The sequence below is a fragment of the Equus przewalskii genome, chromosome 19 (genome assembly GCF_037783145.1).
Source record: "Equus przewalskii isolate Varuska chromosome 19, EquPr2, whole genome shotgun sequence".
In the NCBI taxonomy this organism is placed as follows: domain Eukaryota; kingdom Metazoa; phylum Chordata; class Mammalia; order Perissodactyla; family Equidae; genus Equus; species Equus przewalskii.
The window spans coordinates 48916390-48937430 of record NC_091849.1 but is presented as its reverse complement, the minus strand read 5'-3'; the positions used below and the strand labels follow the sequence as shown (position 1 = coordinate 48937430).

At 43.5% G+C, this 21041-nt stretch overlaps 1 protein-coding gene across 1 annotated transcript in view; it reads right to left on the bottom strand.

Annotated features, from left to right (window-relative positions):
- The window catches only part of TFAP2D (transcription factor AP-2 delta), a 55913-nt gene extending 36244 nt beyond the window's left edge, over nt 1-19669 (bottom strand). Inside the window, exons 1-4 of the mRNA XM_008525319.2 lie at nt 19044-19669; nt 15467-15527; nt 4985-5150; nt 4692-4810 (exon numbers count right to left, since the gene is read on the bottom strand). Of these exons, the coding sequence (XP_008523541.2) occupies nt 4692-4810; nt 4985-5150; nt 15467-15527; nt 19044-19592 (895 nt within the window). The 5' untranslated portion in view covers nt 19593-19669. The remainder of the gene's footprint in view (nt 1-4691; nt 4811-4984; nt 5151-15466; nt 15528-19043) is intronic.
- Nucleotides 19670-21041: the final 1372 nt, after the last annotated feature.

The following is a 21041-nucleotide window of genomic DNA, read 5'->3' as shown; positions in this document are numbered from 1 at the left end:
GTCCCCTTTCTTTTGCTGATATATATTTACACCCTTCTCTGTCTCAAACTGTTTTAAAAATATATGTATATAAACAGAATTTGACTTTCTGTCATGACAAGCTATAAGCTTTCAGAACTTAAACTATGCTTTCAAAACTCCTGGTATTGCCTAAAAATGTTATGTGAGCTTTTGCAAATTCAGCACAAGTGTCCCAGGAAGGCATCCCACTCAAGTGAACAAAACTTCCCTCCAGCAGCACTCTGCAACTGTGGCCATCTTGGAAAACCTTAAGTAGGGTGGGAGTGGGAGTGATGGGGAGGAATGACTACACAGCTGACTCCCCATATTTGTTTTTACACCCACCAACTCTGCAAAGATTGTTCTGGAGTAAAATACAATGGAGGAAGCTACAGATGTTGCCAATCAACAAATAATAAATATATAGAAAGACTATTTGAATTATAATGATAATATTGGCCAAATTTTTTGAATGGTTTCCAGAGACAGAATTTTTTCCACTCTAGAAGAGTCTGGGATTAGCCCAAGATCTCAGGAAGATCAGTGCATTGGGTTAAGCATCTCTAATCCACTGTATTTTCCAGAAAGCAACACGTCTCTGATAAATAGATACCAGAATGGACAAAGGAGAAGTTGTAGCAAGGTGATTAACAAGGGGAAATAAAAAGAACTTCAGGCCTATGATAAATTGGGGTACAAGAAGTTGTATAAACCATCATTATGTATTTAAACCCCATGAAACAAAGACATATGGGTAAAAAGTTAATATGATCTAGTAGTACATTCAGGGGACTCTAGACTCCAATATTTATATCTCATTCTAGCTCAAAAATATTTATGTTACATAAGCAAAAAAAATATGTACTTTACTAAAATGTTCACTTTCAAACAACTTTGTCAGGTGAAAAGAAGTCAGTCAGTCTTGAGTTCTTCCTCCCACTGTTACTAGGTGCAACGATATTTGTAACAGAAATGTTGTGAATTATTTAAATATATTATAAACTTGCATTAAATAGCCCTCTTATAAAACCCTAAAATAATGACTCTCATATGTTGATCTGGGAATGATGCTAGGATGGAGCTATTAGTAGAGAAAGTCTGTATAAAAGAAATACAGGGAAAAATGATGATAAATAACAAAAACCCAAATGACTGAAAACCCAGGGTAAGCATGGAAATATAGGAATATCATGATGAAATCACTGTTTTGCTAGTGACAGGAGGAGTTTTTGAAAAACATATGTTCATTTACTTATTTCAATCCCCACCATCAGGTATCTTACTGTTCATTGATTGGATCTTTACAAAGGTTAAATTATCTCCGCATGGAGAACCAGCAGAGTCTTCATGTGCTGCACTTTCTGTGGAATTCCTATCAAATTAGCAACAATGGCCAGGCTGTATTCAAATCTTCCCTAGGAAGGGGCAGAGATAAGTGCTATAAAGTCACAGAAGACTGACCTTCATGAGACTTGGTTTTAAGTCTGCTCTATGAGGAATAAAGTCAATCCAATATTATCTATCTTGTGCTCAAGTATTGTATCAAAACAGGGAAGGAAGTGTGATTGGATGCCAGCAATGTATTGGGCCATCAGAATGTTTGAAAAACAGCTAGTCTAGTAATGGCTAGACTACTTTATGAATTTCAGTCAACAGTTTTAAGTGACATTTAAGAGAAGCTAAATTACTAAGTATTGATGATTCAAATGTATACATGGGTTAATGTAGAAAACACAGGAGATAAAGGAGAGATCTCAATTTCAAAAGAGAAGAAAATAATGATATTCTTTCCCACAAGACCATAGATTTATAAGAAAGATGATGGGCCATTTTTGACAACTAGCAATTTAATTTTAGGATTTCTGAAAAATAATTAATTTAAAATGTTGCTGGCTCTTGCAAAAATGTTTGAGTGAGGGGGAAGAGTGTCAGTGAAAGACCTGGTCGATTCAAGGTCTAAGAATACCAACTGGTAAAGAGGTGAAGTTTTAATTTACCACCTAAAACTGTACAAGCAAAACAAGCCTGAAAGAACTGATTCAGATTCATGTCAGAGGATCAAGGTCTCAAAAGTGCTGAAGAGAAGCATCAACTACTTCAATCTTCCAAGAGGTTGATAAACCAGAGTTGGCTCACCGTTATTCTGTGTACACCCAGCATCAGCTACAGGATTCCAAGGAATGTGAGTCTAATGTATAAAATGGCATCTTGCTAGCTAGAAAGGAGCCATCAGCTATCACCACAAACTCGACTGAAATGTGGGAATAGAAACATATAAGAGAGTCTTCAACAATGAAACTGCTCTTCTTGTCAGCCCAGGTATAGAATGAAGCTTATTTTAATCTAGATGGAATGTCCTTGATCTTCAAATGTTAGGTTTTCCTTATGTCCCAAGACAACTTGTAGCTTTTTAAATGGTGGATCATGACCCATGACTCAACGGTGAGTCTTGAAATAAATTTGGTGGGTTTGCAATCAGCATTTAAAAATAATGCAAAAATATAGAATAGAATAAAATATCAGAGAACATAGCACATGGTAATGAAACAAAACTTTTATGTATGTGTGTGTTCGACGGTCATAACATAATACGTGGGGAGTTGAGGGTTGCAAAAAGTCCCTCTGCCCCTAAATCTCTTTTCTTCAGTTCCATCAAAGTGCCTGGAATTCAACAATAAACGATTTATTTCTCTACATTGTGAAGATGTGGGGGATTTCAAAAGCATCCAATTAAAGTATGATGCCTCTGGGAAGAATAAAGTCTTAGGTTTTATCAGCCAAGGCCAAGGTGGCTCTTCTGTGAGCAGAGGCCAAATGAATAGAACACAAGTTGGGCACTTTTGTGATAGGAAAGGCATGCTGAAAGAGTGACGGCAAGACCATGAGATCATCCTAGGATTTCACGTATTTCACCTGCAACCCTTTCTGTTAGCATCAATCAATGATTCCCACACAGGATACTCCAGTGCTTTTGGCTACCATAAAAATAAAAATGAATTATGAATATACACTTTTATGGCTCTTCAATTGTACTGGCTAGTATATTCATAGACATCGTGGATATAGGTCTTTCTTAGGACCTTTACTTTTCACACCAGTTACAAATTTCATGAGAATTCATAGTCAGTCCATCCTGGGTAGTGGGAAGGATCTCTAGGAACATTCAGATCAATGATCCTTAAACCTCATTAAACATAATGGGATGTTTTAAAAAAATATAGATGCCTGGGCCATACCCCCAGAGACTGTTTCAATTGGTATGGGAATGGGGTCCAGGAATTTTTCAATAGACCTCCTCAGTTGATTCTTCCATGGAGTTGGGTTTGAGAACTAACCAAATCCTACCATCCGATTCTTGAATCCACTCCATTATATCCTGAACAAGTGTTTTCTTTTATTGTTAAACAGCCATAATTTTAATGAAATTTTTACTTAAATTGAGCAGGAATCTGTCTCCCTTTAGAATCAAGCCTTTAGTCATTTTTTCTACTTTGCCTTTCCCAAGTCCCCCCAACCCTAATCAATGGATGATAGATCAACCCTCTCTCCCGTATGTCCACTCTCAGTATAAGCACACACAGGGAAACATAGCACAGGACATAGAACATAGTAACAGTGACACATTAAATGTTCATGGGCAATAACATTACTGTTGTGGTCATTATCTTTATTACAACTAGGGATCAAAGAAAGATAATTATTAATAGCAAAATCACCAAAGCAATTTTGCCAAGACAAATGTCAAGAACATACTACTTCACAAAGTTGTACAGTAAATGGTATGTATTGATAATCTGGAAGAAGGCAAGATGTTTGTTTGTGTATTTCACTGGCTTTTCACCTCCTACAGTGCCTTATAGACAAGAGAGTAACCAATACAAGGAAAGTGTTGCAGGTGTGGAGTCAAGGCAAAAAAAGCCCCTTTGTTCATATTTAAAACAATAGCATTCTGGGTTATGGAATAACTCTCCATTGACATCCAAAAGCTCCCCCAAAAAGTTAAGAATGTTTCCAATAATAACTCTTCTCAGAAGATTGAATGAGAATATGCAAAGTTTAGTCCATACAGAAGAAACAAAAGGGAAAAGGTAAATTGGAAAAAAATAACTACTGGGAATATATTCTCACCTCTCTCCCTACCCTACTGATAACCCTAACCTTTCTGTAACTCAGCTTATCCGCCCATAAAGCCGTGGAACTTCACCATACCTTATGAGATGTCTACGAGGATTAATACAATGTGACCCCAGGCTCTGTATCATGACTAGACTCCTGTGAACTCTTTATAAAAGATAATTATTTATCCTGTAGATTATGTTGCACTGAATTACGAGTTAAGTCAGATTTATCTGAACTCTAAAGTAAACAATAATAAAAATGACAATAGCACAGCCAGTTTTTTGTTGCTGTTATTTATGGAATACTTGTTGAAGTACCTAAGTCTTCCATTGTTATCTTCTTCCCTATTATTGCCCAGATTAGTAAATTAAATGGTGTTTTATGCATTATCTAAGCCTTATATCAAGTCTAATTTAATTATCATTGTCATGATTAATTGGGAAATTCACCTGTAACTCTTAACTGTCTTGCTTAGTAGTATAGACAAAAATGAAACAGCATAATCTAACAAATCGGAGTTTCAAAGAACTGCTAACCCTCCATCACTACTTTGCAGAGCTAAAAAGTCATACCTTCAACTAAGGAAGTAAGGAGGGTGACATTGGCTGCTTTCCGTCTTCCTGCTGGCAGGTTCAGGCCAAGCCTATCCAGTTTCTCTCTCAGGCAGCGGCCCCCATTCTTGGATTTTGCTCTGTCCAAAAACAAATAAAAACTAGGTTTTGAAAGTTCACATTCTGAGGAAGATGAGAAGACTTCACCACATGGGGAAATCGACATTGGACAGAAGACAGAAGGGCTGAGGCTGAGGAGTGTGATATCAGAATAGTTAGAAGACCCACAGTGCCAGAAAACAACTTTGTCTTACCTTCTCAAAATACCTCCCAGGAGTGAAGCGTTGAGGCATTCAGGTGGTGAGAGGCGCCTCTTCACCTCAGCAATGGTCACCTTGTATTTGGAAGTAGAACTGAGAAGGGACAATCGACCAGGGACAGAGCAAAACAAGTCTGTGGGGTTGACCACACAGGTGCCACCTTTAGAGGAAGAGGAATATTATATATCAGTCACAGTGAGAGTAGATACTGCATGAAAGACAGTTAATATCAAGGCATGACCCAGGACTTGGGAATGCATGGCACCCTGTTCCTTACAGATATGTCACCTGGATCAGCTCAGAAAGCCACTTGGAAGATGTTCTTTCAAATAATACTCAAGACTTTGTCTTTCAAATATCATACAGAAAATGTTTCTGAGGGTAGGATTTTGATTTTGGTGAAAATTAGCATCATTTGGAGTGTCAGTTGGCCCACCAGTGTTAATTTTGATATAACGCACACCAAGAAACACTTCAATTAATGAAAAACCCCAAACTCCACCTGTTAAGTCTGCAAAAGGCAGGTATTATTTACGCATGGCTGTGTGTGTGTATGTGGGTGTGTGTGTGTGTGCACATATACACAATGGTTGGATATTTTTTTATCCATGATTTACTATATAAACAAAAGTTTTAAAAGTTCTTTTCCAAAATGTTTGAGAACTGCCATCTCCTTTCCCTCATCCACCTACCAACTATAGGCACCAGAGTCACTCACTCGCCAGGTACCGCTAAAAACTATTTGCCCATTGCCAGAAACTTCCAACCCATTTGGATGGATGATAGGTCAAATCACTCTACCACATGTCAACCTTCAGGGTCAGCACACCCAGTCAAACACAGCACAAACCTTAGAACACAATAACAGCAATACATTAAATGTTAGCGGCCATTAATATTCATGTGATTGTTACTACCATTATTACTATTAGGGAACAAGGCAAAGATAACTGCTAATAGAAAAATCACCAAAGCAATTTTGCCATGCTGGGGCTTCTGGAGCAGAAGCCTTCTGTGTCCAAGGTCCAGAAAGCTCCTTGAGCTTTGCTCTCCTCCAGGAACAACAGAGTACATTCCCTAACCTCAGGCAGCTGAAGTAGACTTAAAGCCCCAAGGTGATCATCGGTGGGGAGAGTTTCCTGCTGCCCAATCCTCCCTTACTGCAAAAATCGTGAGCCAATGTCCACACTGCTAACATGGTGGCCGTCATAGCCCCAGGATCAAGGCTGCCTTCCTGTGCACTGAGCCATCAATCTGAGGGCAGAGCTTTTAAGATTCCACTGGTAAGTTCAAATTCAAAGCTTGCTTTTCTGAGCATACATTTGATTTCTTCAGTTATGGATGATCTTAAGACCCATTTCCAGAAAATGGTAAAGTTCTATGAGGGAATAGAGAAACAAGTAGGTGAAGGAAGAAAAATGGGAAGGAGAGTGCTCTCCAAGATCTTTTTACTCAAATGGTGGTCCTCAACTGGAAGGATTGGCATCTCATAGGAGCTTGTTAAAAATGCAGAATCTCAGGTCTAACCCAGACCTTCTGAGTCAGAATCTGCTTTTTTTTTTTTTTTTTTTGCTGAGAAAGAGTCACCGTGAGCTAACATCTGTTGCCAATCCTCTTTTTTTTTCTCCACTTGAGAAAGACCAGCCCTGAGCTAACATCTGTGCCAATCTTCCCCTATTTCATATGTGGGACACCTCCACAGCATGGCTAGTGAATGGAGTAGGTGTGAACCCAGAATCCAAACCCACGAACTTGGGCTGCCCATGCAGAGCACGTGGAACTTTAACCACTTGGCCACAGGGCTGGGCCCCAGAATCTGCATTTTAACAAGACCCTCTGGTGGCTCATGTGTGCATTAAAGTTTGAGGAATACTGGTCTTGGACTCACCACTGGCCTCCCACATAGCTCTTCTCTTCCTTTACTGAGCAGTTCAGTTGGAATGTTCTATCAGTGGAGTCTTTGGCACACCTACTCAGGTGTATTCTCTGGGCACTGTGGCTAAGGAACCTGAGAGGATGTTTAACAAGGCCAAGGAGAACATGCCAGCAAGGTGGCTGAGTGGTGAAATTTCCACATGATCTTCTTCGGTAGCCCAGGGTTCACAGGTTGGGATCCCAGGTGCAGACCTACTCCACTCATCCAGCCATACTGTGGCAGCGACCCACATATAAAGCAGAGGAAGACTGGCACAGATGTTAGCTCAGGGCTAATCTTCCTCAAGCAAAAGAAAGAGGAGGATTGGCAATGGATGTTAGCTCAGGGTGAATCTTCCTCTCACACACACATACACACAAAAAGGCAAAGGAGTCCTGGACCTCGGTGGAGAGAACAGGCTAACTGTGTCCCACTCTTTTTTTTTGTTTGTTTGTTTTTGTTTTTTTTTTTTGGAGGAAGATTAGCCCTCAGCTAACTACTGCCAGTCCTCCTCTTTTTGCTGAGGAAGCCTGGCTCTGAGCTAACATCCGTGCCCATCTTCCTCTAGTTTATACGTGGGACGCCTACCACAGCATGGCTGCCAAGCAGTGCCATGTCCGCACCCGGGATCCGAACCAGCGAACCCCGGGCCGCCGAGAAGCGGAACGTGCGAACTTAACCGCTGCGCCACCGGGCCGGCCCCTGTGTCCCACTCTTAAAGTGTTTCTACACCTGTATTTTCTGGAATCCCTCCAGGTTGTCTTACGGTCATCCAAGTTTCTCCTGAAAGTGCTGGGAAAAAGGTCTTTCTCCCTAAGCATTCTGAGGCTGGTGATCACCCCCAAATGCTCCTCACAAAGCAGAAGAGAAGACGTTGAGAACCTCAGAGTACCCAGCCCTCTCCAGGCTAGAAGACTGGTCCTGTACACTTGGCCAAATCCCCAGCGCTAGTGCCTGGAAACTTGTCTTCAGTCTGAAACCTGAGAGGTCATAATCTCAATTGTCAAACTGAAATCCTTTTCTTGGCATGAAACTTGTGGCCAACATAATGGAAACCATGCAAACGCTGCCTCAGGAGCTGGAAACACAAATTCACTTGTGCTTCCCCACTCGCATTCTCAGAGAGAATTTTAAAACTAATAATAATGATAATATTAGTTTTTCCAGATTTCTGGGCTCAAAACTACTGTTGTACTTTTGTTGATCGTCTCATTTTATACCTATAGACGCAAAATACTTTTAAAAAATAAACTCAAGTGATTTCTCAAAAGTTGAGATGAATAGGAAAGTAAGCTATATATCAATGAATCTGGGTTTTAGTGTCATATTTAGTGTCATATGACGCTGATAACGTCAGGATTTAGGTCATTGTGAGGTCATCTGAAGAAAGAATATTAAGAAAAGAAATCATAACATCTATATTCAAAATTCACACAGCCCTCTCCTGAAAATGGGCCTCCACCCACCGTCACTATGAATCATAAGCAAATTTATATTCTTACATAAACCCCCTTCTCCTGCACACTAGCTAGTACACAAACAAGGACACAAGGAATCTCACCCAAGGGATCTCAAGATTATCATGAGTGAGAGAAGAGTGTTTGTTATGTGTTGTTTTCCTAGCTCCTGAGGGAAAGGACAGGATTTTAGACCTCTCCTGTGTTTACTAATCTGTAGTGGGTAGAAACCTAATTTAGGGGGATGCAGAAGATTATAATTTTTATAAAAGGAGTAAAATCAGGCTTTCTCCAATTGGAAAACCACCTCCTTTTGGCAAAGTGAACCCCATGTGCTGAAAATCAGCTGCTCCCAGGAAATCACTGGGTCTGCTGCCTAGCCAAGTGCTAACTCCCTGTGCCCCTGGTCTTTCTCTCCTGCATCCAGGTTGGGCTTCTGGCTTATGCTCAAATAAGCATTTATTAGGTAAAGTACACAGGCTGCATATTAAGAGTATGCTTTATGCACACACAAATTGCCTGGAGGATTTATTTTGTATTCAGGATTAGCCATCAACTCAAGAGTCTTTTATTTTTTATGTCACAGCATCTTTAAAGGGAATTTCTGTTGCTTTGATACTTGGCATTGCTGCAGCCTTGGGGAACTCTCTCGTCCTGGCTAAAGATTTGGCAACTTGTAGAGTTTACAGCAGCATGGGGAAGCTGATATCTTTCTTCACAGTGGTTTATTTTTTAGGGAGGAAGAAAAGAGTAATAGGTCAACATAACCAGAGTATTGTATTTGGAATGAAGATTCCGAGGAGGTGGGGTGTCTTTACAGGGATCCAGAATACAGATGGCAACGATGAGAGTTCAAGGAAGGAAAGTCATGAAAGAGTCAACCAGTACTCATCCCCATGTTACTAGTTGAAGTTCCTCGTGGTGCCTGTGTTGCATGTCAGCTCTTATTGAAATTATGCAACATCCATCCTACATCCAGCACTTGGGTTAGGGGTGACTTTGGTGCCACAGCCAGGACACTCATGCAGAACTTCTCTAGAGTATATCCCTTTTCCATTCGGAGTGCACTGAAGCAATACTTCCAGGGAGGTCACTATTTTTAAAATTGAAATTTGGAGATAGGGCTTCCTATTTCCAGTGATGTAGCAAACTCAGGTAGGTAGCTATAGTAACAGCATAAGAAATCAGGCACTAATCTACTCAAGGTCACTTGTCTAGGACATGGCTATCAGAAAAGGGATAACTTTGCCATAGTGACAGGAAAAAGTCAGCCAAAGACTTAGAGTGTGTGGGACAAAACCAGGCACAATACATAGATGCCGATCCTCCTGCTGCCAGACCTTGTTAGACCCCATGCAGCCAGAGCAGATCAGGTTGGGACCGTCCCTTTCTTGGTGTGGTTGTCTGAAGACAGGTCTGGAGGAGCGGAACGATCACTGGGCTACAAGCAGAGGTTGGCCGACTAGCGACCCAAGCGACCTTAGGTGAGTAACTAGTCTGTCCGTCTGAAAAATGGAGATGTTCATACCTGCTCTACTCATTTCCCAACTTGCGAGGAGATGCAACGGGAAATGAACGCACCCATGCTCAGCATCCTGAGTAAAGGCCACAAACCCCACCGTTGTGTTGAGCAACCACTAAGTCGCGAGGTGCGAGCTAGGCAGCGCGACAAGACCCCCATCCACCTTTTGCGCCACTACCAGATGGGAAAGCCGATGCCTGGGCGCGCTTTTCCTCTTCTCATCCCAGGCAATTAGGGCAGAGGAAACAGCCGCAGTTGTCTCCAAGGAACTGAGGCTCCCCTGGCGCCCCCAAATCTGCCTCTAAGCCACGCGCCCCATTTGGGTGCCCCCTACTCTAAGAAGAGAGCGAGCGATGGCTAGAGGCCCTGCGCGCTCTCCAGGTGCGATCAATTCTTCCCGGCGGCCTCCGGGCGCGGGACCGGAGCGCGCAGCCTCTCAAAGCCTCAGTGCCGCCCCACTCGCCGCCGCTTCGGTGTTGACATAATTAGACCAAATCTTGAGAGCAAAATAAATGTTCTGTTCGCCTTACAGCCAAACAGATGTTTACAATTCAAATGAAAGAAATACAAACGGCAGGGATTTTTTTCTCCCGTTCTTCATCTCCAGTGATAGCTCGTTTTTTTTTTTGTTTTTTTTTTCCTGACACATTAAAAATGTGTAAGCGATTACAGGAGTTTCCTGTCCCTGTTTTTCTGCGGGTGCATTTCTGCGAGGTACGCGTCTAATCCGGGTGGGGCAGGATCATTCTCGACCGCTTCCTCTCTACCCTCTCCCTTCTCAATCTCAATCCTCCCTTGTAATCCCCTACCCCCAAGGCAGCAGATAGTAATTGTAATTAAACAGCAAAGGGATACGGGCTTAATTGCATTCAAATAGGCCTCAGATGACGTATCAGCAGCGAATTGCGCTGTTTAGGGGAAGGATATACGATTGCAGGTATAACCGGATTACCAGGTCTGACTGAATGCGCTCCTTCCGGTGGAGATTCCAGGCAGAACAAAAGAAAGGGAGGTCTGCACCGGGACACGTACTGGTTTAATGTGGCGGTGGGTGTGAAATGGTGTGTGTGTGTGTGGATTAATTCCCATTTCCCAATGCAGAGAGCGCTTTGGCTTTTGGTGATTTTCAAAGCAATAAAGAAAAGCAGCTCCCCCTCCCCCGCAAAAGATTTCCAACAAACCATGCCTCCACATCCTTTGGTATATGAATTTTGATTCAGATAAAGGAGGTTGAATTCCGAATCTGCAGCATCTGTATTTGGGGACTAACGAGGCAGGCAAGGCTCCAGGTATATTTCTGGCTCTAGTTTCACAATGCCATAGAGATGAGTTTTGACGATTCGAGTGAAGAGATGGTTCCTGGGGCTCTGACAAAAGAAGAGGAACAAGGCTTCCCACCCGCCTCCAATCTTACTCCTCCCAGGAGCTGCTGAAGGAGCCAAAGGCTCTCTCTACCCCGAGTTCCAAAGCCTCAGGGCCTTCTCGCAACCTGAAGCAGCAGAGAAAAGCTCATCCACCTGCCCAAGCAGCCTGTGGGCAGCCGTGAGGGCTGCAGAAAGGAAGAGCGATCAGGTCCATCCACCCTGTTATTGGCAGAATGGGCGATTGATGCTAAAGCTCCCTTTCACGGAAGTTTTTTTTTTTTTTTTTGTGAAATTAAATCAGATCTGACAATGTTTGTACCGCAGCGTAAATGCCTCCGCCTTGGCGTGCCAGTCACCTTTAAGCGATCTGACAAACTACAGCTCTCTTAAAACGTGCAGAGTTCAGATCATATTAATTCCCCAAAAATGTTTTGATTCAAAGTAGTTTGTATTTTGTGTAGCCACGGGCAATCCAGAAAGCGCTCCTGCCAGCCCGTGGCCGGGTCCGCTCCCTCTCCGCGTGGCCCAGAGGCTATGGCGGTATTTAAGCTTGTGAAATTAGCCTGGGGCTGCAAGGCAGAGTGATCACAAAGCGAAACAAGGGCGCTTCCCCTCTTCACTTTTTTCATTTTTTTCTTTCTTCCTTTTTTTTTTTTTTTCAGTTTGCCATCCCGATTTTACAAAAAAGACCAGGGCCAAAATGTCACTTTCCACCCAAATATGGAAAAGCTGGGTCTTCTCATCTCACCTTCATCCTCTTCTGAAAGCCACAGCCCCCTACCCTATTGAACCCCTACCCCTGCGATTCCAATCCGGATCCGCTCGTTATTAGCTTCATCATCATCGTCGTCGTCGTCATCGACATCGTTCTCCCACTATTGAATTCTCAGAGCTAGAAATGAAAGGGACCAGCGCCTGACAAAGGGGAGGGGGCCATGAGGGAGCCTCAGAAGATTCATGGGGAAAAGAAGAGTGGGTTTTCCTTTCTTTTTTAATGATTAAAAACACAGACGACTCCTGTAAATAGAAGCCTCATTTCTTCAAGAGACGCCTTTTGAAACCCAGTATCTGAATATTCAACGAAGGCAAAGCTCCACTCTGTACGTACAACATTAATATGATCTCTGCAGAATTTGTTACTCAGAAATATTAACATATCAAAGCCGACGCCGGAGGCGAGAGAAGCTATCGATACCCGAGCACAGGGTAAAGTAAAGATTATTGGTTCTGATGGTTGGAGTGGCGGAGCTGCGGGCAAAATCGCGCACACCATTAACCGAGAGTGAGCGCGCAGGGAGCTGCACCTTGGAGGCGGTGGCAAATATTTTATCTAGGTGGTAATTACCTCGCCGCTGCCCCTCTTCCGCGCTTTCTTTGGCTACCGTACGGCCTTCATTATAGGCAAAAACAGTATAACTGCCTCTTACCAAAGTGAGTCAGGGAGGTGGTATTTTGTTCTTTGCCAACAGCAGTGGCCAAATTTAAAGAACTGAGACTCCCCTCCCCGCCCCCGCCCACACACACACACCACTGCGAACCAAGACAGCCTCTCCCGGTTGAATTCGGGGCACTTAGTGATCTGTCTTCCAGAAGAGCATTCAGGGGTCTCTGGAAGTGCAATCTATTTTTTCCCTCCCACAGTAAATTCTGGAAATCATTAGAGATGTAAGAGCTTAGCAGGAGAAGGAAAATGGCAAAAAGTTGTGCTTTTCAAGAAATGATGTTTCATGTGGAAAGTCAACTGTAAGGCATGGATTAGAAGAGAAACAGACATTCGCACCTAATATGGCGATATGGCAGAGCGCTAGAGTTAATGTCCTCCCGATTTTTGATGAACAACGGTGACATGAGCTACTGATATTAGGAATCCTGTGCACTACCGTAGTAACAATCGAGAAAAGAGGTTTCCTTAGCGTTTCTTCAAAAACGGGGAGTCCTGAGATGAGCGGCTGGGCGACTCCCGCAGGATATACACTACCTTTTAATGCAAGACTTTTGCTACCCATTTGTAAATTGTCATAAACATGTACCGTTTTAGAGTAAACAGACACACACAGACACACACCCTGGGCTCCCGGCTCAACCAAGTTAATTGGCCTTTCTCTAAGACACGTGGCAATAGAATAAACTCAGCAGCTAAATTCTAAATTCCTTTGCGGGGGGTGGGGGGAGGAGTAGGGTTTAGTCACACAATACAGACATAAACCCTAAATTACCTTTCCTTTCTCTTTGGAGCCATGTTATTCTCCTAAAAGATCAATATTTGGTTTACAATAGATTTGGCGCTGATTTTTAGATGAAACGAAGTGGCACCGAATTCTACAAGAACAATAAAACATTGCCTAAGGAGGACCATTTCTGTGGCTCTGATAGGATAGGACCGCAGTTCTCATCTAGTAGTTACCCAAGAGCGTTGGCCTTTCTTGGGAGGATGGTGAGGAGGTGTCTCTTAAATCTCTCTCCGAAAATTCGACTCATTACACAGCCGCCTCCCTTCCAGCTCCCGCCCTCGGCCTCGAATAATTCCCACCCTCTGTCAGCTATTGTACGATCTAATGCAGTTTCCAGCGTTTGAGAAGGTGATCTTGGAGCGAGCGCGGAACTGAACGTAAAGACCGCAGTAGCGCGAGCCGGGCTCTGGGAGGAGCCGGCTTCGGGCGCTAATTAGTGGCGCTGTCCTTCAGCACCACCGACGTCTGCGTGCGCCCTGAGTGCTCGGCCTCACCTCTCGCGTGACCACCCCAACAGACCCAGATCAGCGCATCTGACCCGGCCCCTCTTTCACTGTGTATGAAACCCCTCCCCACAACAGTATGTATACTTTATTTCAGTTTTCACTAGCCTTGGGCCTATTTCATGCCATTTCAATATGGCTGAGTATTATTGGCCTGACAAGTGTAATATTGCTCTTTTAAAAGCAACACAAGTAGTTAAAAAAAAAAAAAAAGTTTCAAATCTCCGTGGAGTGAAACAACAGAGGTGGAAAGCTATTTGACATTTAATGGAAGTTCCAAGTCTCCACTATGACAATAGTCCGTTCCGAAAGCACTCTGTTTTCTTTCCTTCTTTTAATGGAGTTTCACTTTGGACTTCGGGTTGCAAAATTTGTAGTTTAAACATGAAAGAATACACCGTTTTCTATCAATGCATTTCTTTTTTGGGAAAATCACTGGAATCTTTCAACAAGCTTTGAAAGTTATGGAAGGACATTTATTTGGTGCCATCAGAAATGACCCAGTATTTAGTGGTTCAGTTACTAAAGATGACTGAGGCCCTGGAGCTGGAATTAGTCCTGGTGAATAGGCCATATCTTATTAATTCGTATGAAGTTGGGATAACAGCTGGTCCCCCTTGCCTTGTGTGTTCCTTGGGTTACTCAGCTTGCTAGGAAAATAAGCTTCAGAGGCTCTGGGTACAGTTAAGTGGGGAAGCCAGCAAAATCTGCACTGCCTTGAGGCCCTTAAAATGTCGTAGTTCAAAACCTTTTGTCAGAATAGAACATCTGAGATGCAGCCCCCTTCAGTGTCTGAGCTGAAATCAACAGCTCTCAACTCTTTCCTTCCCCCCACCTTCCAGTTCCATGGGTAACTCTGGATTCAGATGTTTTCCTCAACAGATGGGAACAAGAAAGCTTTATCCGGTACAGTTAACACCACCTCCTCCTCCCACCCTCCCTTAAAGAAAGAAATGTTCTGGACACTTAAAAAAATAAGGGCAGCTACAATATTGGTGTTTCATTAGCTTTCCCTGAAGCATCAACGAATGTAGCCTTTCACAGACTCCTTCAAAGCCTCAAGCTAACACCATCACCTCAAACACCCAGGCTGTGGCTGGCACATTTAGGGCTAAAAGAGACCAGAAATTCTGCTCGAGGATGTGCTGATGGGGGAGGGGATGTGAGAAAAATTTCTTTCTTTCTTTTCTTTCTTTCTTTTTTTTTTTTTTTTTGCCTCTAACTTTGATTCTGTCACTGTTCCATGATGAACAGCAAATCTCTTCTATCACAGGTCTTTTGGGCACAGTCTGTGATCAAGCCTCGGTGGAGAAAGGGAAACTTTTTAATGTGGGTATGTCTGTGTGGGATAGGAGTAATCGACCAAGGGTAATTATTTTCTTAGTCGTCAGACAAGGGATCTGATGTTTAAAAGCACCACCAGATCTTCAAAACAAAGTAACACATGAGAGAAGAATGTTTAGTTTTAACATGTTGTTACTTACCTCTTCTTATCACTCCACCTTGGCCATTGAGAACAAGCCCACACTGAGCTTCCACGGAGCCCTTAATAAAAGAAAAAGAAATAAAATCACTCAAATAGATGTTAATAGGTACGACAACATGAGTTAAGTCTTTCAATCTGCCCCATCCCTGAGCCCCATATCCCCATAATCCCATAGTAGACATTTAAAAGCAACATTGAGCTGGAGCAAGTTTGGCACCACACATGATTTTAAGGAAAAAAATTGCCAGAAAACCTACAATCTAAAAGTTGTATAAATCTTAAGGTATGCATTTTACAGCACCATACAATATTGCACTTCAAAGTGCCTGAGTACCTTTCATCTTGGCATAAGAGAATGAGAAGCCCTTTGAGTCCCATCAAGGCACATAGGATATATACAGACAATTTCCATGGCACTTTCTGCGTGGAGCAAATTACACCAAAAGTGTCAGGTCTGGCGCTGTAGGTTTCTTTGGAGCTCGGATGGAGGAGCCATTTCAAGTGCAGAATTCAAGACATCTTATGAGGGCTCTGCTCTACCCCAGATGTAGGAGCATCCTATAATGCTACCCAAAATGTGTCTTATAGAGGAAACACCTTCAGGTTCTCTCATGGTAGATCTTCAGGCACCTAATGGATTGAGGGATCATTTGAACTAGCAAAGAGGAAAGAGTTGCTGAGTTTTGATTAAGAAAAATAAAAATTTCTCTCTCTCTGTCTTTTTTTTCCCCTGAGTCGAAATGTGTTAAAGGCTCATTTTCCTTTACAAACAAACGAGGTATTGGACATGAAAGAGGCCTTGAAGGGTGTTAACCTACCCAACAGCCCGTGAAGAGTTAAGTAAATGCGGAGAGAGTCGGTGCATAATAAAAACCCACTTTACAAAACAACCTTTACAGCCCTGGCTCCCTTTCGCTTCCCCATTTTCACCATATTGAGGCAGGCCTGCAAGACCCCCCTTTTCAACCTACTCACGCGCTCTTTCTTATTTTAAATGTTCTGCCTTAAAGTGATTATCAAATCAATATGAAAAAAAAAACTTGGAGACTGAGCATAAATTAAAGCGGTGATGGGAAAAGGTGTGACAGTTTCCTTTGTTGGCCATAGCAAATCTTTTTAGGGGACTCAAAGATGGAACTGAAGCCACAAGACTGTTTGCATCTGTTAGGCAGACTTAGACCGCCCTCCAAACCATTGGACTTTCACTTAAAATTCTGTGCAGGGAAAAGTATATTTACATTTGTTGCATTTGAAATGAGGCATATGCTGATGAATGTTTTAAAAAGGGAGAAATAAAAGGAGAGAGACGGGTTTCTCCCACACATCCCCTCCCCATTTCTCTTTTTAAAAGTAGCTATGACTTTTTTTCTCTTTCTTTTTCATTCTGCCAACTACATCCAGGAGGAGTGGAAGAAAATAACTTGCCAGATTTACAACTTGCTTCATACATATATATGTATATCATATACAATGATATATACATATATAGTTATGTCTGGATCTGTGAATATACCATATACTATACTCTTTGATTTCTTCTAGTATCTTGGAGTGTTTCTCTCAGTATGAATATTCCCTTAGTACGAGTAATAAACGGGAAAAAGGAGGTTAAGAATATAAAAAGGACATGGGCTGACAAAAAGGTTTCAAAATATCTGAAATGTACAAGGTCAAGAGCCTCAAAGCTCTCCAAGGAAGTGAACTTCTTTCCCTCTCACTCTTTGGCGCACCGTTAAGATGTTTATTTTCTTAGAAGAAACAAATCTTGGTCTCTTCACTTAACAAACTTTTCCCCCTCATAAGTAAAACATGTTGTCTGGTCGGATGACATTGCATAAATGACCAGTTGAATGGCACTAAGTCGAAAATTGGATAAACTACGGTGTTCTTTTGCACGGGATTCGCTCTTTGTCTGGTGCTTGCAAATGTTCTAATCCCCTCTTTTGAAAAATGCCCGGCTTTGTGCCTAGCACAGAAAAAAAATTTGTACAGATACAAAAAAATCAGCAGCAGACGCGGCTATTAAAAGGAGTAAATAGGTTTTAGTTGAGCTAAGCATTGAATGGCAGATTTTTTTTCCTCTTGAGACATAAGGGGATCCTTGTGAAAAATGTAAAAATGCCCTGAGCGTATAAAATTATTTCGTGAATATAAATGTAGAAAGTCAAGGTTTATGGAGCCAAATTTTTTTTCTTGTGTGCCGATCTCTCGGCTACGGCTCTTTGTTAGGACTGTAAGGGCTTTCACTTTAATTTTAAAATAATCCCTTGCTCGGAGGTAAATGAGGGGGAAAGATTTTCTGTGCGCAACGAGGGATCTCTTACGTCTCCAACTTGTGCTCCGCGAGTATCTCCCCTGTCGTTGTGGAGACCGTGGGGAGGGTGGCCAGCTTTGTGCGGAATGAAAAAGTAGGGATTCGCAGGTAAAGCTGCACTTTCAGCCAAAAGAAGCTGCAAATTCCCATCTTCTGTGTTCTTTTTTGGACATCTGTGGGTTTATTTGTTTGAAATGTGCCTGTGACAATATGTTTTCATAATTGTAAATTCTATTGTTGCAAAGAATATGCAAAACGCATCAAGAAAGAAAGTGGGAGAAAGAGATCTGGTTGAATGTTGGCCTCCACAGTATCTGAATTTCTTTCGTTTTTTATCTTTCCTTCCTGCCTGCCTTTCTCTCTCTCTCTTTCTTTCTTTCTCTAGCTCTCACTTTCATGTTCCTCTCCATTCCTTTTCTCCTTTCTCTCTCCCTTCCTATTTATTTTCTTTCCCTCTCTCTCTCCCTTTACTTCTTCATTTCCTTCTTTTTAAGGAGTTGCATCTTATGTAAAAGTTAATGGCCTGGAGAGGAAAAATAAAGTTGTGAATCATCCACCTGGGCGGCGGGATTGGGCGCTCCTCAGGCGGAGAGGATTAGGATCAACCCCACAGACTGGCAAAGTGCATTGTGCATATTCTTTCACTGGGGTAAATTTTTGAGGATTCCATTTGCGATTCTTTCCACAGCAATTTAGTTATATTTGGTGAAACTTTTCTCAGAGCTCAGGGTCCCAACAATGTCCAGAGAACAAAGCAGCCCCCCAGTTTATAGTAAGCTTCCTACAAGCTCAGTCTGGGGCAAACGCCTGGGACACGCGGGGAGATACAGAAAAGCACCGAGACTGAGGGTGCGATTGGTCATCAACTTATCGGGTCTTACTCTGAGTCCAGTTGGCTCAACCCCAGCTTCCTTGATCTCCCCCACCCCATCCCCTCAGGGACAGAAATGTGGATTTACAAAAGACGTCTGTGCAGACCGACCGAAAGTGGGGGCCCGAAACTAGCCGGACTCCCGAGCGTCCAGGTGAAATGCCTTGATCCAATGAGAGGGAGAGAATGGCACACGCCTCCTCTAATTGTTTTGATAACTTTCCATAAGTGGTGTGTGTGTGTGTATGTGTGTGTATGCGTGTGTGTGTGTGTGTGTGGAGAGAGAGAGAGAGAGAGAGTGGAGACGGCTTACACTCAGAGCACTAACGGAGCGGGAGGGGGAGGGCGAAGAGGGGAGGGCGCAGACAAATTCGCTGCATGCTTATTTACCTGCAAGTCGTCTGCTCCCGCGGCGGCCAGCCCCAGGCTGGGCCCTGGCAGGAGTCTTTGATCTGGGTGCATTCCATACTGAGAGCCATGGCTCATGAGGGACAGGTCGTGGCGGCGGTAGGCATCGAGGCAGCCCAGCTCCCGCCTCTGCTCGTCCAGGCAGGACGACTTGAGCGCCCGCGCATTGTGCAGGTTAATAAAGTCGGTGGGCTCCCCGTGGTGGATCTGCTGGTAGTACTGTTGCGAGTGGTGGAGCGAGTTCAGAGAGTAGGCGTCGGGGGTGACGGCCGGGTGGCTGTGCTGAAACTCGTAATGGAAGGACTGGTGGTGGAGCGGGGTGTACTGGTGGTTAGTGGAGAAGTAGGGGGACGCAAACTCGGTGCCGGTGGTGGAGTAAGTTAAAGGAGAGGAGGAGGAATAGGCGACAGTGGAATTGGCTACGGACTCCAGACAGCCAAGCTGCATCAAACGGTAGCTGTTTGATCCGTCGTGACGTATCTGGAAGGAAGAGGGGGAAAAGGGAGAGCAGAAAAACTTGAGGTTTGTCATTTTGCAACCAAGGCGCCGCTCTTCCGGAGCCAGGCGCTTTCTCGGGCTCTCCAAGGAGAGCGAGAGCGCAGGGCTCGGGCCGAGCGGCAACCGGGGCTCGGCGCCTTTGCCAGAAAGCCTCTTCGAGCAGGCGAACTGGGGGTGGGCGGCCTCGTCCTCGCAGTCAAGAGAGCGGAAAAAAAAATCCCCCACCCTATATAGGTGCGGGTGACACCACACACACACACACACACACACACACACACACAGCCCCTGCCCAACTTGCGCAAGAAGCTGGGAGTTGGGAGCCAGGTTTGCGTCTGACTCCGGGGCCGCGGGGAGCAGGAGAGAGTCCACACGCACAGAGCGCGGGCCCGCGCCTGGCCACTGCCACCAGATCCCAGCACCGAGGTGCCGCGGCGGTCCCTGCTGAGATGTTCCGCCAGAGCTGCTCAAAATCATGGTCCAGATATTTAAAAATCCAGTCTGTGTAAATCGTTCAACTTGCTCATTTTGTTAACTATTAGGGGCAAGGAATCCGACCCCCCCTTTTCTGCTTCACTTTTCTAGAATAAGCCCATTCCAAAAGGAGTGCGTCGCTGCCCACCCTCCTTGTCCACCTACCACCCCCCCATCAATCTCTTTACTTTTCCTTTCTGAGTATCTTTTTCAATTTCTATCTCTTTCTCCTTGCCCCCTCCTCCCTTTCTTTATTATTAGGATTATGTTTTCCCCCTCATTATGGCAAATGTTTCTTAACGTGGCAGAGAGTTGCCCTTCTTGGCGACAGATGTCATAACGAACTTTCTCCCCTTTCCTTCCTTAACTTCCCCTGAAAGCCAGATTATAATTAAACGTAACGGTCCAATATAGATTAAAGAGAGGGGAAGCCGCCACTGCCGCCGCCACCGCCGCCGCCGCCACACACACGCGCGCTCAAAAAAAAAAAAAAAAGTAATAATACCTCGGCATCGTGGACTAGTCCCGGAAAGGTAGTTGACATGTTGGGTTTCTCCGAAAGCTTACGATGCAATTTCCCCCTCCAAAAAAAGAATCGGGAAAAAAATCCAAACTTCTTGTATTTTCCAATTTTTTTTAAGGAAAAAAAATGTTCTATAGATAGAGATCTAAATTGTAATGGCTTTTCCCGGATCAGATAGCTCCTTGCCTCGTACCCACTTAAAAACCTGTAGGAACAAAATTTTCCCTCTGCACAAAAGCAGCTCCCTGGAACAGATTTTGTACTTGCTGAGTATTTCTTTGGCTGATGTCGTAGGTCCCTTGGTAATATAGAAGTTTTGAAAATTAAGCATCAGCACTGAGAACTGGGAGGACAATAGGCAGAAGAGATTTATCCCAGGAGACAAGGAATAAATATTGTATCTTCGCCTAATAAGGAACTGGAGGTTCTTTCAACATTTTTATCCATTTTTTCCAACCTTTATCATGCTTTTCTATACCGACTGAAGT